Source organism: Hyperolius riggenbachi, chromosome 6 (assembly GCF_040937935.1).
Source record: "Hyperolius riggenbachi isolate aHypRig1 chromosome 6, aHypRig1.pri, whole genome shotgun sequence".
Taxonomy (NCBI): domain Eukaryota; kingdom Metazoa; phylum Chordata; class Amphibia; order Anura; family Hyperoliidae; genus Hyperolius; species Hyperolius riggenbachi.
This window is the reverse complement of record NC_090651.1, coordinates 269,696,286-269,720,497: the sequence shown is the minus strand read 5'-3', so window position 1 is coordinate 269,720,497 and position 24,212 is coordinate 269,696,286. Positions and strand designations below refer to the sequence as shown.

General features: G+C 44.2%; 1 protein-coding gene across 1 annotated transcript in view; it reads right to left on the bottom strand.

Moving 5' to 3' along the window:
• Positions 1-9,490: 9,490 nt before the first annotated feature.
• The window catches only part of LOC137522158 (uncharacterized), a 36,163-nt gene continuing 21,441 nt past the window's right edge, over positions 9,491-24,212 (bottom strand). Inside the window, exon 2 of the mRNA XM_068242189.1 lies at positions 9,491-9,972. Coding sequence (XP_068098290.1) covers positions 9,491-9,972 — 482 coding nt within the window. The remainder of the gene's footprint in view (positions 9,973-24,212) is intronic.

Sequence of the window (24,212 nt, the reverse complement as noted above, 5' to 3'; positions counted from 1 at the left end):
CCCCCCCGTCATAACATACATAAAAAGTGACCCATAGCAACCTGCCTCCGCTCTCGGCAAAATACCCATAACATGTGCCAATGTTAACCATTCTGTGCAGTGATTCAAAGTTCATAACAAAAAGTGCTGGGTGCTAGTTCAACATATGAAAAAAATATAAGATATATATATTTTAACCCCCCTGGTAACCTATATTACCCCCTCCCTCATATTATGCCTTAGAGCTGGCTGGTTGCCAATAGGCCTTACAACCATTCCCCCAACAAAACAATTCCTGCTCTTTATTATTTTTCATTCTATCTAAAGATTATTCAAAAAACAGTCTTATGCATATTAAATGTGCTATTTGGAGACTGGGTGTCTATACAGAGGGAGTATTCAACCACTAATGTCCTTATGACACAACAATATTGTTATTATTACAGTATATGAATGCAAGGTTTGTCCCCTCACTACTGTGGGGCATTCATATCCCCCTTTACGTACTTTTCTTCAGTCATTACTCAGAAAACATACCAGATCAATATCTGCATTTAGTCCACCCGGTCTGAGGGTGGAACTCAGGGCCAGTTCCTGGGCTGGGGTGTTCCTTTATTTTGGAGTGAACCTTGAATCCCAAATATGTGACATTTGTATATATCAGGCCACATTCATTGCACACAAATAACAATAGCAAATTCACAATCCCAAAAGAATATGGATCACATTAATACCAGACATGAATAGTGCGTGACCTTCCTTTCCTGAGAAGTGTAATAACGAGGCTGCAGCTTACCTCAGCTCCATGAAAGTCATACCAAAACATCTGGCAGGATGTTAGCAGTTGAATGATATACTTTCCATACAGATCATAAGTACAGTATCTCTAAAAAATGAAAAAATTATACAGTACAGCTATTTAATATCTAGTTCCTAGTGGTTCCACTATGTCTGCTGTCCTGCCATGCTCCGGACTGGCTTTTGCAGTGTACTTCCAAATAGTTATTTTCAAGCTGATGTTCAAACCTATGTATGAGCTGCCTGATGTAAGGATGTCCTTTGGTCTAGGTAATTAAAGAAAAACATTGTCATCCCGGAATAGCAGCTGTATCCAACTGGAATAGGCAAGACCCCAAGCTTTTGCCCTGTACTACAATTACACATCCAATCTAAATTGTAACGTGAAACACAATCAGCGATCAGAGAACCGATTGCGTTTTTCATGGATTGTTCGTGACAGGGACATCATAGTAAATAGACAACATAGAAACATAGGAAAGGTATGTGAGGGATGGAAGCTATCAAGAGAAAAAAAAATATTTTAAAAAAGAAGACAAAATATTCTTCAGTCAAACATTATGGCCTCATTTCACTAAGCATTGCCGCATTCGGCAATGCAGAAAACAGCTGATTTTACTGATAACTATGCCAAATGCCAGTTCACTATACCCATTACCGCACTGAAAAGTAAAATTACCAACTAGTAAGGTAAATTGGCCACTTGTGCTGTAAATACCTCAAGAAATGCCAAGAAATTTCAATTCATGATTAAAGCATTTCGTAAATCAAGTAAAAGTGTTTGGTATTTACCTCCAGCTCTGACCAGCCGGTAACTTACACTCTCCAATGGGGTAACATTGACAGATGTAGCAGACAGCCAATAGGGAGAGCCAGGGAGCCAATAAGGAGAGCCACACAGCCTTGCTTCTCACCCCATTTGGTCTAATACTCCTGAGGACGGACTTCAGAACAGCAGAGCATGAGAAAGAGACATTTTAAATGGCTTTACTGTATGCGGGAAATCTTAATGAATTTGGAAAAAAAATGTAAAATCCTGAATGCTGTATTTTACTGACCTAAATATTTTTTTTTACCAAACTGCCTTTAGGGCTCAAACCCACTAGCAGCCTTTTCTAATCGCTAGTGATTTGAAAAAGCTCTTGCTAATGCAATGCTATGGGGTATTTTTTATAAAATCACATCGCTCCAGTGGGATCATACCCATAGCATTACATTAGCAAGAGTTTTTCAAATCACAAAGGGCTCAGAAAAGCACTCCTAGTGGGTTCCAGGCCTAAGTGAGTTGAGGCCTATGTGTCACATCAGTTTTTATCACAACATCAGGGGAGGTGAACTCCTTGTAACTGGTGGATTTGGAGTAGGGCATAAATACAAATCATGTGGCCCCTCTGCAAAACTTTGATGGGGCCCCCTAATGTTCACACCCTTTTCCTTGCCTGGAGCCCATCATGCCAGGGTCATAAAACAAGTGTGGCCAAAGGCCATCACCATAATCTTCACACCCTTAGCAAATGAAGACACAAAAGCACCTGAACTGAAGGATGGACCTCTTTATTGGAGGAAAGAAAGGTTAGTAGTTGAGACCCTCTCACCGCTCTGGGCCCTTCTGTGGTTGCGGCTCCTCTGTAGTTACGCCCCTCATTTGGAGTGCATTCCTTCCAATGTTTGAGATGTCTCTGTGTTAGAGAAACATTTTGGATCTTCCAGTTGAACAGACTTAGGGCCTGATGCACTATACTACCGTAAGGGCCCTTTTCCACTGAGTGCGGTTTGCTTAAAATCGCTAAACCCCAGCGATTTTTAAATCCCCAGGGTTGCTGCTTTAACATTGGAATCATGAAACGTATTATCCACTATAGCCTTTTCTGTAAATCGCTTTTTGGAGTTATTTTACCTGCGATTGTGCTTTTATGTTAAATGCAAAATTGCAATTGCATAACAAACTGACGAAAATCGTGATCTCTTGCGTTTGTGATTTTTTTTTTCTGATTGCTAGTGGAAAAGGGCCCTCAAGTGGAAACAGGAAAAAAGGGCGCCGGCAGCTAGTGGACAAAAAGGGTGCCGCCATTCACTCCCATAATAAATATCGTTTATTGGGCGCCGAACAGGAAAAAAGGGCGCCGGAGATTATTAACGTTTTACAAACGGCGCCCGGAGATTTTTAATGTTTTACATCTGTGCTTGTGATGATTTAAGTTTAGAACATGTGCCCGTGACAAATAACGTTTATAAAAATACTAAACATATTTATCGTATTTAACTAAAACATTGTTTAAAATGTTATCCCTTATCCAGGGGGGTCTTAGGTTTAGGCACCACCAGGGGGGTCTTAGGTTTAGGCACCACCAGGGGGGTCTTAGGTTTAGGCACCACCAGGGGGTCTTAGGTTTAGGCACCACCGGGGGGGGTTAGGTTTAGGCACCACCAGGGGGGTCTTAGGTTTAGGCACCACCAGGGGGGGGTCTTAGGTTTAGGCACCACCGGGGGGGGTTAGGTTTAGGCACCACCAGGGGGTCTTAGGTTTAGGCACCACCAGGGGGGTCTTAGGTTTAGGCACCACCGGGGGGGTTTAGGTTTAGGCACCACCAGGGGGGTCTTAGGTTTAGGCACCGCCAGGGGGGTCTAGGGGTTAGAGATAGGTACAGGGAGGGTTCTGTGTGAGAGTAGGGTTTGGTATAGTTTTATTAAAATTTTAGTAATACTTACTAATGTTTTAATACACTTATTACGAACGTAGTTATATTTATATCCTCGTTATAAACATTATTTTCAGATTTTATTATAATAATAAACGATAAATGAAGGTTATTCACAATAATATACAATTATAACGATTAAACATATATTATCGTTTTTTTAAGAAACGTAATTATAAGTTTCACTTTTGAAACAGGGAAGATTAACGTTTTCACAATTGCCGATTTCATACACATTATTTAATGATTTATACATTTGTAAAACATTATTTGTAAACGAAATACAGCACAATATTTTTACAAACGGTTTTACTGCTTATCGTTTACACCCCGCGCCCTTTTTTCCCGATGCCCTTTTTTGATGTACGCCCCTCAAGTTGCTGTGCACAGAAAGCGCATGGCAATTTTACCATTACTAACACAGGAGGAGCACTGCTTGTTGATCATTTAGTCCCATGGGCATTACCACAATAACACACCTGCTGATATGGTAACACAGATTTCACTATAGCAACGTGCTCATTAACACGCTAATGCCTGCAGTGATAAAAGGTTATTGTGTGGCTCTTCCCCCAACTCCGTTAGTAACAGTAAAACTGCTGTGCACTCCATGCACACGGTAACTTTACCATAGTATGCCCATAGCCCTTATGGACTCAATAAGGATCTGGATGTCTCCACTGTAATATGATTTAGTGTCTTTACCAATTAAGACCTTATGTGGAGTATATTTTTTTCTTTTTTTCTCCTGGAACATACTCAAGTGCCACCAGGTCACGGAAAAGAGACATCAGGAAAATGAAGACAGAAGGGCACAGAGATGGTGAGTGTGCTCTGCTGCCGCTAATACTCTCTGCAGGGGCCCCGGAGGAGCACCATAGCAACATAGCATGGAAGAGATGTCCCACTGGCTCTGGAACCTGGGCAATTACATACTGTTGTGCCATTGCCCTCTTTCCACCAAAATGTACATTCTGGATCAATTCTTAATTTCAAACGACACCTTAAGAATATATAGTATGTAAGGGTGTTTGGAAAGCTCTTACAAATCCAGCCCACATAAACATATACATACAGCCCTAGGACCACCTAACGCCAATTGGCGTCAAGTCCTGGGGTGGGGTTTTGCAGGAAATCAAGCACGGCAATGTGTGCGCATCACCGCTTGGATGACGGAGCTCAGCTACGTCATCAGTCTTCCAATGGCGATCGCCGATAGGAGACTGTTAGACGGTGAAATCGCCGTCTATTTACTGTGTACAGCACTGCGATCCATGGCAGCGCTATACTGTGTCACATGGCTGTCCCCCTGGGGAGACAGGAGCGATCCGCAGTCATAGGCTGATGGCTATGACAGCCGATCGCTGTCATAGGCTGGCTGGCGGGGGGAGGGCGGATTAAACAAATAAAAGAAAATATGATTATTTATTAACAAAATAATGTAATACATATTTGTAAAAAAATAAATAAACATCCTGGGAGCGATCACAGCCCACCAACAGAAATCTCTGTTGGTGGGCATAAAAGGGAGGAATCACTTGTGTGCTGAGTTGTACGGCCCTGCAGCGAGGCCTTAAAGCTGCAGTGGCCTAATTACTGAAAAATAGCCTGGTCACTAGGGGGGTGTATGCCCACGGTCCTCAAGTGGTTAATGGCTCGCTGCAGAGCCAAACAGTTGAGCACACAAATAAATCTTGTCCCATTTTCTGCCCACCAACAGAGATTTTTTTGTTGGTAGGCTCTGATCGCTGCTGCATGCTTTTGTGGTTTTTTTTATATTAATTTGTAAATTCTTTTTTAAATACATTTTACTAATTACTATTTTTGTTTACTATCCCTCCTCACTCCCTCCCATCCCCGCCTCCCATCCCCACCTCCTATCCCCGCCAGCCAATGGCAGCAATCAGCTGTCATAAGCATCAGCCTTTGAAAGCCGATCGCTCTTGAGCCTCTCTAGGGGTCCGGGGACAGCCGGTTGACAGCGCTGTTGTAGATCGCGGTACTGTGCAATGCAAATAGACAGCAGTTTTGCCGTCTAACAGTTTTCTAGCTGGTAGACTAATGACGGAGCAGAGCAAGCAGGGATGCGAGTGCGCAATCCCCTGCAAAACCCCGCCCCAGGACTTGATGCCTTTCGGGGTTAGGCGGTCCGGGGCTGCCACCTTCCCAACGCCTATCGGCGGGTTTGGGAAGGAGTTAAAGTGACACTGAAGCGGAAAAAAAAAAAAAAACATGATATAATGAATTGTATGTGTAGGACATTAGTAGCAAAGAAATTACACTTTTATTTTATATTCTTTCTTATATTGCTTTTTTCATAGCATTGCATCATTCTAGCATATTCGCAATTTACAAACCACACTGTATTATAAACTATGAAAAAAAGCAGAGCTAATGACCATTTAAACTACCCTGCAGTAAAAATCTTAGCTGAAGATGCCTGTCACTGTTTCTTTGAAGTATAAGTGCCTCAGAAAACAGCATTGTAGATGACTAAACTGGTTGAGGAGCTCAGAGAAGCTCTTTTGCATAGATAACATATAGCTCCCAACAGTCCCTCTTTGGGAATCCAGTCCCTCTGTCCCCCTTCCTTCCTCTGTTCCTCTTTCAGGACTCAGGTACAAATCTATGTAAATATATGTATTTTTCTATGGAAAAATGTGTTTAATTGACTCAAACTCTATTCCCATCCTTTAAATTAATATATTTCTTATTTTCATATGTTAATCTGAAGGGAAAGGAACCCGGATAGAAAGAACCAGTGTGGTTTGAATTATAAAATAACATATTTTTCTTATGAAATCTTTATGGCATGCGTAACTAGGGGTGCGGCAGGGGCGTGATTAGCGGTGTGACAGGGGTGTGGCTTAAGTGCCTCTCTATCTTATCTCAAAAAGTTGTGAGGTAACAAGTGCAGCTTCTTAACTCTAATGTTCCATTTCTTGGCGTTACTACAACAACATGCCCTTTCTGAATTTTGATTGATTTTCCAATCGATTTTCCAATCGATTTCCATAAAAGTGAGCAGAAATCGAGTGGAAAGTCAATCAAAATTCAGATCGGGCATGTTGGAAAAAATCGTATTATGTGTACCTAGCATTAGACTTGGCAGTGATGGAAAGTGGGCATTGGGTGGCAAAAAGTACAAACCTAACCCGGGAGAGGGGGAGTGGGGGGATTGTTAGAGGCCATTCAACTTATCACGATTGAACTAGGGCCCCTATTTTAAATGTGAGCACCCCCACTTAAGGATCCTCTGCAAGGCGGAAGCAGGAAATTTGGGCGCATGAGGCAAGTGGACAATAAGGGCGCCGCCATTCACTCCCATAATAAATATTGTTTGATGGGCGCCAAACAGGAAAAAAATGGCGCCTGGAGATTATTAACGTTTTCAAATGGCGCCCGGAGATTATTAACGTTTTCAAACTGCTCTTGTGATGATTTAAGTTTACAAAATGGGGCGTGACGAATTTACAAAAATACTAAACATATCTATCGTATTTAACTAAAACGTTATTTAAAATTTTATCCCTTACAATTGTTGAAACATTATTATTCACATAATAAAGCGATCAGTAAGTAAAGTGTAACATATTTTTTACAGTCACTATTTGTAAAACATTATTATCCAGTATCCACACAATAAAGCGATCACTAAGGGCAGTTTTGGGTTAGGCACCACCAGGAGGGATTTAGGGTTAGGCACCACTAGGGGGGTTTTAGGGTTAGGCACCACCTTGGGGGATTTAGGGTTAGGCACCACCATGGGAAATTTAGGGTTAGGCACCACCGGGGGGGGGGGGGTCTTAGGGTTAGGCACCACCAGAGAGGTCTTAGGGTTAGGGATAGGTAGAGGGAGGGTTCTGTGTGAGAGTAGGGTTAGATTTAGTTGTAGTAAAATGTTAGTAATATGTACTAATGTTTTACACAGTTATTACATACTTAATATTATACAATTATAACGATTATACATATATTATCGTTTTTTAACAAACGTAATTATAAGTTTCACTTTTAAAACAGGTAAGATTATCGTTTTCACAATCTGCGATTTCATACACATTATTAAATGTTTTTAATTTGTAAAACATTATTGTAAACAAAATACAACACAATATATTTATAAACACTATTACCACTTATCGTTTACACCACGTCTTGTCCTTCAAAGCTGCCCTGTCAAAATTCTACCGCTCATTCCTGGCAAGGAATGTTGCGCCTGGATTGAAGACTCACACGATCCAATTGAAAAGCACTGTGTAACGATTGGTGTCAGAAACACAGATTGTTTCTGATTATTGGTGATCTGCAGTATCACCAATAATACAGATGCTATACCTGATTATGTGGTGATCTGCAGAATCACCAATAATACTAGTATAGCTAGACACAGGACACCCAATGTGAGATTGTGTTTGGTGCAACAGTATTTAGAGAAGTTATCTCTCGAGAAGCGGGAGATACAGACACTACTGCAGCCAAGGATTCCCTGAGGAGCAGGGAATCAGACTGCACTGCAGTCAGTAGTCCCCTGGGGGGCAGGTTCCCACTGACTGTGCTGCAAGATGATCTCTTGAGGTGGAGGTAATACAGACTGTACTGCAGCCGAGAATTCCCTGAGGAGCAGGGAATTCAGATAGTACTGCAACCAGTGGACACCTGAGGAGCAGGAACCACTGGCTGAGCTGCAGGAGAGAGAACTGGTGGAATGAGTGATTATGATAGAACTGCAGCCGAGGATTCCCTGAGGAGCAGGAAATCAGATGGTACTGCAGCCAGTGGACACCTGAGGAGCAGGGACCACTGACTGGACTGCAAGAGTGATAACTGGTGTAATGAGAGATATGATTGGACTGCAGCCAGGGACTCCCTGAGGAGCAGGGAATCAGACTTTACTGCAGCCAAGTATTCCCTGAGGAGCAGGGAATCAGACTGTACTGCAGCCAGTGGACTCCTAAGAGGTAGGAACCACTGGCTGAGCTGCAAGATGATCTCCTGAGGAGCAGGTGACCATAAGCCTGTGCTTGCAGCTGAAGAACACCTGAAGAGCAAGTGTAACGGATAGTACAGTGAGGCTGATCACCCAAGGGTTGGGTGAAAGCCAGAAAGGTCAGACAAGCAAGGTCGGCAACACACGGACAGATAAAGTACAGAGACGGAAGACTGATTTGGTAACCGGATACAGGCAATGTCGGCAACAGGTTATCAGATAGGCGGAGGTACCGAATCAGCAAGCAGGAGGGAGGTCAGTAAAGCCAGAGATCATAACAGGTAACAATAAAGATAACAATCCTAATCTAGGTGTGAAGTCCTTGGTTTCAACACCTGGGAACTAGTCTAACACAAACAGTAGCAACGTAGCAATCTCCTAGTCTTAGGTGTGAAGTCCTTGGTTTCAACACCTGGGAACTAGCCTAACACATAAACAGTAATACATAAAAGGCTATCAACGGAATCTGACTAAGTGTGAATTCCCAGTTCCGGCTGGTTCTAACACACTGTAAGATCTGACTGGGGTCTAAGTGCTCACACGTAAGCATTCGCAACAGCAGACAACTTGCAACTGACAGGCAAGTCCTATATATACCCAGATCGCTCCACAGCGCCGCCCCAGTCACTCAGCCAATCCGGAGCATAGCTGGAGTCAGCTGATCGGCATGATCAGCTGACTCCCCTTCTGCCAGCATAAAAGGTCCTGCCGCCTGGCGCGCGCGCATAGCTCTCAATCTGTGTGCACTAGAAGGACCAGGCGAACCAGCAGCATGTTACTGCACGGCAGAAGCCTCTGGCTGGAACACGGAGATAGCCGCCATGCCGCTTGCCCATGCGGCGGCATCTCCGCTATTCATTACACACTGTAATATATTACATGACTTGTGAATACAAAAACACGAGAGATTAAGGTATACAAACACGGGTGCAGAGGCTAATTATGAGCGTAAGAACAAAGCAGAGTTTGAAAATGATAACAATTTGAGCATAAGACATGATAAAGTCATATTTATTTTACAATATCAAGTACAGTTCCTCCTTATCCAATGGTTGAGATTAGCTTGGTGATGTGGTGCACCATAAACAACTTCTAGCACTTTAATTCTCTTTGGATCCCAAACACAGTCCTCCTCCATACCACTGTCTACCATGCCACAGTTTGGTGGGACCCAGGCAGTGTCATACCCATGATCATGCCAGGTATACTGCAATGCATGGCCTTGGAAGTCTATTTTTTTTACTTTCCCAACACGAACGCTGACCTTTAAGACGACTTTGTCCAGAGGAGAATGCAGAGGGTATTTCTGAGCTTTCTCCTTATCTCTGCTCAGATAAATGCCTCTTCCTAACATCCCTGTTGTTGATTGTTTAAATCCATCCTTGATAATGTTCACAGCTGCTTCATAGGTGGTTCCATGATACATGGTGTAGGACTGGCTTTGAACAGGACGTTTATAACCTGAGCACAGAGAATTTGTCCCGGGTAGGGCATGTAATTGAAGAACTTGATTTCCTTGAGGTATGTACAAAAATGGTGTTTGTATGTATGGATTCATTTTCATCCTGTTAAAATAAAGATACATTAAAGTTGTAAAGTTGTATAGCATACTTAACATTGTGTTATATCTAATCTTTATGTTTTTCATATAAAACAATATAAAATGGCAAGTGTGTCTCTGAAGCGCCTCTAGTCAGTACCTCCCTGAATATAAATTTCCCAGAATATCAGCTTACAGAATATTGGTTAATCCAGTTTTGGTGTCCACCAACAGCTGCCTCTTGCACACTGCATGCGATTCCGATTCAGATTCCGCTTTTTAATCAGTTTTTACATCCGATTCCGATTCCGATTTGCAGTGTGCAGGGAGCAAACTGCAAATCTGAATCGGAATCGGAAATAAAAACAGATTAAAAAGCGGAATCTGAATCTGAATCGCTTGCAGTGTGCAAGAGGCCTAAAACGTTCTGCTAAAATCTACTCAATTCGACCACATAAGACCACTGGAAGTCACAGATTTGTGCATGGGCAACAGGCTTTCTATTCATGCTTCTCTAGTATCTGCCCTAGCAAGGACATATCAACAAGACTTTCCCTGGCCACTAAGATAAATCACCTATGACCATCATATCATGGGGTGAACTCTTAGTATTAGTGCAAGACTCAGAGTGCTGCAGGACACTAATGATATTAACTGTAGAGTTGGGCCGAACCTCCGATTTTAGGTTCGCGAACCGGGTTCGCGAACTTCTGCGGAAGGTTCGGTTTGCGTTAAAGTTCACGAACCGCAATAGACTTCAATGGGGATGCGAACTTTGAAAAAAAAAATTATGCTGGCCACAAAAGTGATGGAAAAGATGTTTCAAGGGGTCTAACACCTGGAGGGGGGCATGGCGGAATGGGATACACGCCAAAAGTCCCCGGGAAAAATCTGGATTTGATGCAAAGCAGCGTTTTAAGGGCAGAAATCATATTGAATGCTAAATGACAGGCCTAAAGTGCTTTAAACCATCTTGCATGTGTATACATCAATCAGGTAGTGTAATTAAGGTACTGCTTCACACTGACACACCAAACTGTTCACTGAACAGAACAGGTATGCAGTGGCAGGTTCACTGAACAGAACAGGTATACAGTGGCGGGTTCACTGAACAGAACAGGTATGCAGTGCCGGGTTCACTGAACAGAACAGGTATGCAGTTGCGGGTTCACTGAACAGAACAGGTATGCAGTGGCGGGTTCACTGAACAGAACAGGTATGCAGTGTCGGGTTCACTGAACAGAACAGGTATACAGTGGCGGGTTCACTGAACAGAACAGGTATGCAGTGGCGGGTTCACTGAACAGAACAGGTATACAGTGGCGGGTTCACTGAACAGAACAGGTATGCAGTGGCGGGTTCACTGAAAAGTACAGGTATGCAGTGGCAGGTTCACTGAACAGGTATGCAATGGTGGGTTCACAGTACAGGTATGCAGTGGTGGGTTCACAGAACAGGTATGCAGTGGTGGGTTCACAGAACAGGTATGCAGTGGTGGGTTCACAGAACAGGTATGCAGTGGTGGGTTCACAGAACAGGTATGCAGTGGCGGGTTCACTGAACAGGTATGCAGTGGTGGGTTCACAGAACAGGTATGCAGTGGTGGTTTCACAGAACAGGTATGCAGTGGTGGGTTCACAGAACAGGTATGCAGTGGTGGGTTCACAGAACAGGTATGCAGTGGTGGGTTCACAGAACAGGTATGCAGCCAGGGACAAGCTAAGCCTAACTAATCTTTCCCTATGAGAGAGAGTGTGCAGCAGCTCGCCCTACTCTCACTAATGCAGGCACACGAGTGACCGTAATGGTCGCCGCTGCCTGCCTTTTAGTAGGGGGGAGTGGCTCCAGGGGCTAGTGTAGCCTAATTGGCTACACTGGGCCTGCTGACTGTGATGTAGAGGGTCAAAGTTGACCCTCTATGGTGCATTATGGGGCGAACCGAACTTCCGCAAAGGTTCGCCTGCGGGACGCGAACGCGAACCACGGAAGTTCGCATGGAACCGTTCGCAGGCGAACCGTTCGGCCCAACTCTAATTAACTGCTGTTTTTTTTTTAAATCAGCCTTTATTAAACAGAAATAGGCATATACAAACAGAAGCATTGAAAAATGATCATTACATACAGCAGCAAAAAATACCATAAGAAGTATCCATACTAATAATATTGAGACAATGTGACCAAGCGGAGTATACAATAAGAGAGCCATGGCTACGATTCAGCCAGGCTGACAGTATATATAAATCCAACAGAAGAAAGAGGGAGATATTCCAAGGAGAAACTATTTTCCCAAACAGCAAGGATTGCATTTAAGTAAGTCCACCAAATATTCTATCTTGTATTAAAGAGTAACTGTCAGGCTGCAAAAGCTAATTTAAACCTCTATTCTCCTGTGTTAAACAGTTTAGAAGCAAGCCAAAAAGGCAATACTGAAGTTAAAAATCTCTCTTACTTTTGATGTGTGCTGACAGCAAGGCTCTGTATTCCCAAGCTCTTAAAAGGACGAGAGGCCGCATAACATACAGCAAAGCATTCTGGGGCCCTCCCCTCGGCTGTTAGTGAGAAGATACAGGGTCAAGTTACAACAGCATGTAACTCAGTCCAGCGCACAGCACTGATAAATCTCCGGGCAGAGTACACTGCAGGAGTCCGCTATTGTTCCTAGCCACATAGCTAATTAATATTCACTGCACAGTAGTGTTATTCATGACGAGGTTTTCTGTGAGTCGAATCATCAGGAAGCAGGGAGGATATGACATTAGATTTGGCTTCATAGGAGACAGACAAACATGGAACCTGCCATGAGCTGTCAGGAGCATCATTCTCTGCAAATACTATATAAAGATTCTGTGAAATCCAAACGTGGACAGTGAAATGCATATGTAATGTAAGTACAGCCAATATTTAGCTACTGATATATGTGTTTATTTTCTCTGAGACCTTATACCTAACAGCTCCTCTTTAAAGTAAAATCTGGCATCCCAGGTGTGTCAAGCCAACCTGCCCAAATCTTATCAAATGTATATGCTGCACCTCTATGCGTGTAAATTATCTTCTCTAACTTTAGGTAGGTATTCACCTGTTTAACCCATGTATTAACAGCAGGAGGGTTTGAATCCTTCCACATCAACAAAATAAGTTTCCTTGCTTGAAATAACAAACGGAGTACCATCAGTTGCACATGCTCCTGCACAGCCAACCCGGTAGACAGGCCTAGAATACAAAGCTGAATAGTTCTATTAATTTTCTTTTTAGAGACAGTGTCAATAATATCTAAAACCGCACAGTGCCAGAGCATGCGCACCAAGTCACCATGAACTCTACGACACCAAGAGCATATAGGGTCATCTCTACGATTCATGCCAAAAAGTCTCTTAGGAGTAAATACATTTCTATACAGGATATTCAATTGTGATCATTTTTGGGAGGTGTTAGTAGAGACCAGGGGAACATTCTGTAATCTCCCAAATCCTGAACCCACCTGTTATAGCAATTGAGAGGGAATTTCTTCAAGAATAGCCTAAGTAACAAAGAGTAGCACAAAAATAATAATCCACTACACATATTATATTGACTAATACAATTAAACACCAGTGACGGTTGTAATCGTAAAGGGTAAATAAAGTTTTGGTTCCTAATTGCATGGGCCAATTGTATGTGTTGGTATTACAACAGTATTGTACTAGGCTTTTGCAACAGAACAAGTATCTCAGAGAGCGGGCTTAGCATCCCCTCTTTCATCACTTGGGCCAGTGAAGAAACCCCACCCCCTGCCCATTTTTTCAAAAAAGTCAGCTCAGCCAACTCAGAGAAGCGGACACAAGAGTTAAGCGGTGTGGAACTTGTTATTCTTTCAATTTCTTGCATAAGTCGTACCCTATTCCAAACTATTTGCATTAACAAGAGAGTAGGCAATCATCCCCCTTTAAGACCACACACCACAGCCTCCAAAGCAGCATATATCGACTGAAAGTCCACTATATAATTTAACAATAATCTACTGGAGTCCAACATTTCCTCAGATTCCCATTCCCAACCCACCAGATGCTGCAATTGCAAAGCAAGGTAGTAAACCCACGGGTTTGGTACCGCCAACCAAGCCACCCTCTTCCTTTGAATATTGGAGGTATTGAAATTTTATTTTAACTCTACCCTGACCTCAAATAAATTCTCTGAATATCTTATCTATAGTTTTAAATAGCTTGAGATGAAGCCATATTGAAGCATTATGCAATATCTAAATGGTATAGCAACTGTGGCATAGTTACTATGTTAAGCAAATTTACTCAAGCAACCGGAGAAAGCGGCAGTCTGGACCAAATCTTAAGTTTTTGTCTGATTTTAGTTAGTAAGGGATGATATTAAGCATTTCATATGATTTGATATCAGCAGAGACTACAACTCCAAGGAATTAAAAGGAGTTCACTTTTTGTATTTGGGAAAAACAATCTGACAGTATAGAATCTACTTTATCCAGAAATAGAATAGGTGACTTATCCCAATTCACAGTAAGACCAGAGTAACTACCAAAAGTTGACAAAACAGCCATAACATTTTTTTAACAAGAGATTAGTATCTTTTAAAAACTAGAGATGGCCCAAGCAGTTAGCTGGGAGGCTAGTTAGCGCAAATTCAGCTGTTTGCGTCCACGGCGGGACACAAACACATAACGCATTCGACCCGCCCAAATACTTTGTCATTGGGCTACACTTTGACCCTCTACGTCTCAGTCAGCAGACACGTGGCAGCCAACAAGGCTGCAGTCCCCCACGGACCCCCGCCCCCTATAAAAATACAGCAGCATCGGCCATATTCTCAGTCTACTGCTGCTGCTGTAGTGAGTGGAAGGGAAAGACATTGCTGGAGATAGGGAAAGCGTTAGTTAGGCTGTTGTTAGCTTGCTCCTCGCTAAAAATTTATTGCTGAAAGCACCCCAAAAAAGCCATTTTGAGGGCTAATGTTCTTCTGATGTGTTTTTTTTTTGAGTGCCACTGCATACAGCCCTGTCGCAGCTGGCCCTTGCTGTACTCTGCCAGCACACTGTATTACCAGTGCATATCTTTCCACTGTATTTGTGCTTGAACTTACTATAGCATAGCTCTCTGTGTGGGTGGCACTCCATACAGCCCACAGTCCCAGCTGGCCCTTGCTGTACTCCACCAGCACACTGTATTACCAGTGCATATCTTTCCACTGTATTTGTGATTGAACTTACTATAGCATAGCTCTCTGTGTGGGTGACACTGCATACTGCCCTGTCGCAGCTGGCCCTTGCTGTACTCCGCCAGCACACTGTATTACCAGAGCATATCTTTCCACTGCATTTGTGATTGAACTTATTATAGCAGAGCTCTCTGTGTGGATGACACTGCATAGAGCCCACAGTCCCAGCTGGCCTTTGTAGTCCACCAGCAAACTGTATTACCAGTGCATATCTTTTAACTGTATTTGTGATTACACTTACTATAGCATAGCTCTCTGTGTAGGTGACACTCTGCATACAGCCGACACAGAGAGACAGGGACAGTTAGCTAGGCTCTTCTTTATTGCACCTCAAAACAAAAGCCCTTTTGAGGGCTCATATTCTATTCTGTTGTGTGTGTGTGTGTGTGTGTGTGTGTGTGTGTGTGTGTGTGTGTCATTGCTGGGCCTTGCAGTTCTACTATCCTCTTCTATCTATTACATGTCAGCACACTGTGTATCATAAGCAGTGCTTAGCTTGCAACTGTATTTGTGATTAAATGTGCTATAGGATATCTCTCTGTGTGGGTTACACACTGCATACAGGCCAGGCCAGGCCACATTCATTGCTGGGCCTTGCAGATCTACTATCCTCTTCTATCCATTACAAGCCAGCACACTGTGTATCATAAGTAGTGCTTAGCTTGCAACTGTATTTGTGATTGAACGTACTATAGGGTATCTCTCTGTGTGGGTTACACACTGCATACAGGCCAGGCCAGGCCACAGTCATTGCTGGGCCTTGCAGTTCTACTATCCTGTTCTATCTATTACAAGCCAGCACACTGTATATCATAAGCAGTGCTTAGCTTGCAACTGTATTTGTGATTGAACGTACTATACGGTATATCTCTGTGTGGGTTACACACTGCATACAGACCAGGCCAGGCCAGTCATTGCTGGGCCTTGCAGTTCTTCTATCCTCTTCTATCTATTACAAGCCAGTACACTCTGTTACTCTGTATCATGACAAGTGCTTAGCTTGCAACTGTATTTGTGATTGAACTTACTATAGGATATCTCTCTGTGTGGGTTACACATTGCATACAGGCCAGGCCAGGTCACAGTCATTGCTGAGCCTTACAGTTCTACTATCCTCTTCTATCTATTGCAAGCCAGAAAACTGTGTATCATAAGCAGTGCTTAGCTTGCAACTGTATTTGTAATTGAACATACTATAGGATATCTCTCTGTGTGGATTACGCACTGCATACAGGCCAGGCCAGGCCACAGTCATTGCTGGGCCTTGCAGTTCTACTATCCTCTTCTATCTATTACAAGCAGGGATGAGCAGAAACTATGCCAGTGCGAATTTACGCATCAAAGTTTCAAAACTACGCTTACGAATTTACGCATAGCAAAGCAGCGCTACGCGTAGCTTACGCCCACCATGTGTAGTTAACAAGTGTATTGCGTAGTGAACTACGAATGCGTTACTCGCGGCTAATTTTCCACGTGCGATTGTATACTTACAAATTTATGCATTGGAAAGGGGAATGTACGGTATAAGCATTTAAAGAGAAATTAATGCGTACAATTTTCTGCATACAGGCATAAGCATCCGCATACACTACGCTTTGCGCTACACGTAATTGCGTATTTTAATGCGTAGTCTACGAAATGCATTCAAAATGAATATTTGATTTCGAAGCCATATTTTGGCCAAGCATAATTGCCCAGATCACTCAACTAACTGGATCTGTGCAGGTCTTGCAAACGGCTGTTGCCACAATGCAATCCCCTCCAGTCACAGATCTGCGTATGTCAGTACCTGAGAAGTTTTCAGGGCATAGGTCTGACTTCCAGAACTTCCGAAACCGTGTCTTGTCCTATTTTGAGTTGAGACCAAGCTTATCAGGTTCCTAGCAGCAACGGGTGACTTTTATTAAGACCTTATTATCCGGGGACTCGCAAACCTGGGCATATGGTCTCCCACCCGAAGATACGGCATTAACTTCAGTTCAGGAATTTTTTAAGGCAATGGCTATAATTTAGGATGATCCGGATGCCTCGATCACTGCTGAGAGGAAGCTCAAAACTCTCAAGCAGGGTCGGGATTCGGTTGAGGTTTATGCGGCAGAATTTAGAAAGTGTGCTGTGTCATCTAGGTGGGGGTCCTACGCCTTGTTAGACTGCTTTCTTTCAGGCCTATCAGACGCAGTTTCTGAGTTAATGTTAGGACATCCTGAACCTGTCCATCGATGACGCTATTTCGTTGGCGGTGCGAGTGGACCGCCGCTTACGTTATCAGCGTCAATCAAGAGGAAAGAATGCAGTAAGGGCACTCTCTTATGCGCCCTCCTCGCTTACCCAACCTACTGATGAACCGATGCAAATCGGACATTCTCGGTTGACGCGGGCTGAGAAAGAACGCAGAAGGGCTGAGAGGCTTTGTTTGTATTGTGCAGAGGAGGGCCACATTGCTGAAAATTGCCCCAAGAAGTCGGGAAACGCTGCCGTCTAGGTGTAGTTAGAGGTAATACCCTAGACGAGCAGAGGTTACCTCTAAATAAGAATAATCGTTTACTCCTCCCGTGTTCCATTTCTTGGGGGAATCTGACCACTTGCACTCAGGCCTTCATAGACTCAGGGTCCGCGGCCAACTTTATAGACTATGACTTTGTGAAGGGGCTGGGAATTCCAATACATCCTTTGAATCTACAAATAGTGGTTACCGCAATTGATGATTCTCCATTACAGTACAGACAGCCTCTCTCTCAGACTCCAATGTTGTCCTGCACTATAGGCGTTCTACACAAAGAAAATTTACAGTTCCTTGTTCTGCGCATGGCAACCTCCACCATTGTCCTTAGAATGCCCTGGCTGCAACTCCACTCCCCGCAGATAGACTGGGCCTGTGGCCAGTTGCTCAGTTGGTCACCCTATTGTCATAGCCATTGTCTAGAGAAAATTGCTGTCTGTGCCACCAAGCTAGAGGTAAAAGGGGTTCCAATACAATATCTGAGTTTTCTGACGTGTTCTGTCCTACGTCAGTGGATAAACTCCCACCGCATCGGAGTTTTGACTGTCCCATAGACTTAAGATCAGGTTGTATGCCCCCTAGAGGGCATCTCTATAATTTGTCGGGGCCAGAGAAGCTAGCCATGCGGGAGTACATTAAAGAAAATCTGGCAAAGGTTTTTATCTGTCCTTCTCGATCACCGGCCGGGGCCGGATTCTTTTTTGTACAAAAGAAAGACGGTGGTCTTAGACCGTGTATTGATTACAGAGGTCTAAACAAGATCACCGTAAAGAATCGCTACCCTTTGCCTCTGATAAATGATCTTTTTGCTCAGATAACCAATGCCAGTATTTTTTCAAAATTAGACTTAAATGGGGCATACAACCTGGTCTGCATCAGGGATGGTGACAAGTGGAAGACGGCCTTCAACACGCCCGACGGGCATTACGAGTACCTAGTTATGCCGTTCGGGTTGTGTAATGCTCCGGCCGTCTTCCAGGAGTTAATAAACGAGGTCTTCAGGGAAGTACTGGGAAAGTTTGTCTTAGTTTATCTTGATGATATACTGATTTTCTCTCCAAACCTGGGAGAGCATCGTAGACATGTCAAGTTTGTACTAGAGAAGTTGAGACAGAATTCACTGTATGCAAAACTAGAAAAGTGTCTCTTTGAGGTCACTCAAATTCCTTTCCTGGGTTATATTATTTCAACTTCAGGTCTCTCTATGGACCCATAAAAGGTCTCTGCTGTCTTGGAGTGGCCTCAACCAGTGGGCTTGAAGGCACTTCAGAGATTCCTCGGTTTTGCCAACTACTACCGGAGATTCATCAAGGGATTTTCTTCGGTAGTAGCCCCTCTTACCAGTCTTACCAAAAAAGGGGCTGACCCATATCATTGGTCATCGGAGGCCCAGGCAGCCTTCAATACCCTGAAGAAATTATTTTGCTCTGCACCCATACTGAGACATGTCGATGTCACTCTCCCCTTCATGGTTGAGGTAGATGCCTCGGAAATCGGGGTGGGGGCTGTGGTGTCTCAGCGCTCGGGCCTGCAGGGCAAGACACATCCTTGTGCCTATTTCTCACGCAGGTTTTCCCCTGCTGAGAGAAACTATGATGTGGGCAATAGGGAACTCCTGGCCATCAAGCTAGCCTTCCAGGAATGGCGTCATTGGCTTGAAGGTGCAGAACACACCATTATTGTATATACTGACCATAAGAACTTGGAGTACATTGAGGGGGCTAAGAGGCTTACGCCTCGACAGGCCCGCTGGTCCGTATTCTTCTCACGTTTCAGATCTGTCATCACGTACACTCCAGGTTCTAAGAACGTCAAAGCAGACGCTCTCTCCAGATGTTTCGAGCCTGAGACAGCTCAGCCCGCACTTCCCGAGAGCATTCTACCTCACAAGGTGGTACTAGCAGCCATTGAGACCTGGGAGGATTGGGCAGTCACATTAGCTACTCACCAGCTAGATACCCCGGAAGGGAAACCGGAAGGGTTTTTTTTTGTTCCACTTCCGTTCCGATTACAGATCATGCAGCTGTTTCATGCCCATAAGAACGCAGGTCACCCTGGGTTCACTCGCACTGTAGATCTACTCACGAGGTGTGTGTGGTGGCCTTCATTGGCCTCTGATTGCAAGGAATTTGTCAGAGAGTGTGTGGTGTGTGCCAGGAGCAAACCTTCTCGCCAGGCTCCGGTGGGTACACTACAATCCTTGCCAGTGCCAAGTGAACCATGGACCCACCTGTCCATGGACTTTGTCGGCGAGCTCCCCAGGTCCGAAGGGATGACTGTTATATGGGTGATCGTAGACAGGTTCAGCAAAATGGCCCATTTTGTTCCTCTTAAAGGATTTCCTTCAGCTCAAGAGTTAGCAGATCTCTTCGTACAACACATCTTCTGGTTAGATGGAATTCCGGATGATGTGGTTTCTGATAGAGTCCAATTTGTATCGAAGTTTTGGAGGGCTTTTTGCCGTAGTTCGGGTATGAACCTGTCTTTTTCATCTGGGTATCACCCACAGACCAACGGGCAGACCGAAAGGGTTAATCAGGCACTGGAACAATTCCTTAGATGCTATGTGGCAGATGCGCAAACAGAATGGGTTAAGTTTTTACCCTTTGCAGAATTTGCACACAACAAAGGGAAAAGCTCTTCAACGGGCTTGTCCCCTTTTCAGGTTGTGTCAGGAAGGTCTCCTAAATTTTCCCCATTGCCGGTGTGTTCCTCTCCCTTCCCAGCCCTGGAAGATTGGCAGAAGGTTTTGAAGGAACTTTAGGGACAAGTGAAGAAGAATTTAGGAGTAGCCTTCCAGAATCAGAAGAAACAGGCCGACAAGAGATGGTCTGTTGAGTGGCACTTTGCTCTTGGAGACATGGTGTGGGTGTCGACGAGACATTTGGCACTCAGACAACCGTCCACCAAGTTGGGTCCCAGGTTCATAGGGCCTTATCCGGTGGCCAAAAAGATCAATGATGTCTCTTATGTGATTGATCTCCCAGCCAGCATGAGAAGTGGGAGATCATTCCATGTCTCTTTATTGAAGCCAGCAGTGTATGTGGATTCCTCCCCCCCCCCCCCCCCAGTGGTAGTAGAGGGCCAGACAGAGTATGAGGTTGGGAAAATTTTGGATTCCTGGCTGGTACAGAATTCTGTGCAGTATCTGGTCCATTGGAAGGGGTATGGTGTGGAGGACAGATCTTGGGTAGCAGAGGATTGCATGCATGCTGAGAAATTAAGGAAGAGGTTTCATCAGTTACATCCTGAGAAACCATGTAGGAGGTGTCCGGAGTCCACTCATCAAGGGGGGGGGGGTACTGTAACAGCCGGCGGGGATACCGCCGCGGCGGAGAGTGGCATGGATGCCGTCTCCTCGTGTCAGCCGGCGGCGGCCCCCGCCTCGCTGTTTCACACAGGTCCTTCGGCCGCAAACAGGGCACGCATTACGCGTGCGCGCGCCCGGCAGCAGGACCTTTATGCAGCTAGACAGGGAGTCAGCTGACTTGCCGGTTAGCTGACTCCAGCTAGCTCTCGGATTGGCTGGGTGGCGCTGCAGATGCGCTCCCAGCATATAAGGAGCTAGCTGTCAGTTGCTCCTCGTGTGCTGTCGTGAATACTTAGGTGTAAATGCTCAGACCTTAGCTCATTTCCTAGGTGTTGATACCAAGGACGTCACACCTCAGTTTAGGATTGTATTGTATATTTATCTGTGATTTGACTCTGGCTATCCCTGACTACTCTCTTCTCTTATCGATCTTGTACCTCTGCCTATCTGATTCAAAGTTGCCGACTCTGCCTGTTTAACGACTCTGAATCAGCCTTCCGTTCCTGTACTGCTGACGTCTCTCTGTTGCCGAACCTCTGCTTGTCTGACCTTTCATCCTCCAGTGGAACGTCTCCCACTGGTGGGTTATCTCTGAGGCTTGCCTCTTTGAGACGCTTGCTCTAGCAGATTGTTACTGCTAGAGGCTGAGACTCCTCTTTCAGCCTGTTAGAGGATCTCACATACGGGGTTCCCATTCAGAGGTAACCACACCTCTGAGGAATCTCTGTGTGGTGGACATTTCCACGATCTGGTGTTTTTTGACATTGTCATTATTATTATCACTGTTTCAGGTGTCCAGAGGTTAGTCATACTTGTATTATTGGTGATTCTGCAGATCATCAATAATCAGGTGTATATCTGCATTCTTGGTGATACTGCAGATCACCAATAATCAGATTCTCTCTGTGTGTTGACAGGAACTTTAGCTTCCAAATCCAATATGGTTTGCATGCAAAGTATATTATACTAGACACTTGCGCCACGGTGAGGCAAACCTCCGGGCAAGTGACCTAACCTAAATTTAAAACCTTGGGAGCAGCTAAGCAAAAAAATGTGTAACTTACATTTGGTTGAACAGCGAGGAGAACGCCAGCGCATACCACTAAGGCTGCATCTGAAATGACCACCAGCTCAGCGTGCAGCACCTAAATAGGTATTCTGCACACTTTGCATTCAATTCAGATGCAAATCATATGCAAATCTGCTACTACTTATCATGCAAACAGGAAACTCAGGAGGAGGGGCTGGGAGCAGCTAACCTGACAGTTACATAGTTACAAAGTTAAGGAAAGGTGGGGGAAAGACTGCACATCCCTAAACACATGTTGCAATTGAATGGTTAATCGCACAGGCATACACCGCCTCTGCCAGACTGAAAAATGCATGCCCTGCATCCAAGACAAGTGCTAACATTTACTATAGGATATCTCTGTGTGTGTGTTAAAGTACACAGCCCTGTGATACACACACACACAGCTGCTGTGTATTTGACACTGATTGTGTGCCTCTTTGCGATTACACACACTGTCTACCACTATTGAATATTATTAGTAGTACTGCATACCCCCAATATGGAAAAAAATTACAGGCAGAACCAGAGGCAGAGGCAGGCCACCCCACAGGTCTTTTTGAGGTCATGCTGGTGTGATTTTGTGCGGCCCTCGACCAATGCACAGTGTTCAGAAGGCACGTACCCTCAACCCCCAAAATTCTCAGAACATAGTTGACTGGTTAACACAGCACAACACCTCATCTTTCCTCAGCTTTCGGATGGAATATTGACATAGCTTCCTCCTTCTGCTCTGATTCAGGCACCCTACAACTACTTACCACTCAACCGGCAGCCACCACCACCACCACTACTACTAGTACCACACCCGCTCCATTTGAGACGTTGCAGGAGTTATTCATACGTATTTGGTGAATTTACTGATGCACGAGCATTATTATTGGTACAAGATGAAGGCGCTAAGGATGTTACACCACCTCATATGTCTCAGATAGGCGCCACTACACACCTGGACATGTGTACATTTTTTTGTAAAAGACATTGACTTTTTTGTTTTGCAAAAAAACAAATACTTTATTTTTATAAATAACAATGCCCGAGCTGGTCTGTTCAGTTGAGCGCACATGCAGTACCAGCACAGCTAAGGGCCTTACAGACCTGTTACCACCCAATATCGTGTGGCTACATAGTCGCATAACTAGTTAGCATGGTGGACCTCCAGGGTCTCTGTTATCATTGTATTGTGTTTGCACTATTGCATAGTTCTGTGTCTGTGTGATACTCCACAGACAGAACACTGTCACTGAGGGACTGGAGGAAGGAGGAGACCTTTTGTGACATCAGTGAGGAAGAGGAGCTGGCTATCTTGGCATCCATCCTTGTTCAAATGGTGTCTTTCATGCTGTCCTGCCTGTTGAGGGAGGGAACCTTGTATAAAAATGGTTAAAGGAGAAAAACCTGTTCTGGTGGGCAACGCTACTAGACCTCGCTATAAGCAGAAAGTGGTGGAACAGTTAACAGAGGTCTCACCATTTTAAAACCCCTTAGCTCCTCTTGATGTTTGTATGCCCATCTTAGTAAGCATACTATGATGCCCAAACCCGGATACTCCCACTCAACACATTAACAGTTGTTTGGTTTATTTTGTATCATTATACATATAAATCAGTTTTGGAAGAGATCTAGAGCATGATCCCTGGACAGAACAATAAAAACAAAAGGGAAAGCTATTTAAAGCAAGGTAATTGTGTGGGCAATGGGCAAAAAATGATGCCGGTTGTTCCCAACACTTAAAGAGAGATGAGCTTATCACACATCTGAACGGAAGGCTCATGGTGAAGGAACTGCCTGGACAGGAAAGCCAGCATGTGGGCATATGTGCAGGGTGCTGGCACTCAGATGGTACCAGGCCAGTTCCAGTACATGTGGCACAATTTGAAAGTCAACCTTTGTAGATGGTCAGGGCTGAGGTTTGCAGTGATGATTAGATCATCTGCTCTATAATCTTTATGAGGGTTGTGGTGACTAAGCTTAGTATATTTAAACCAAATGTCAAAAGAAAGCACCTGGAGGATAGTGACTCACTCTAAAGGGGTAATAAAGTGGTAATAAAATAATACCATTGAACAAGGACTCAGTTCTATGTAAATGCAATATTTTTTTACAA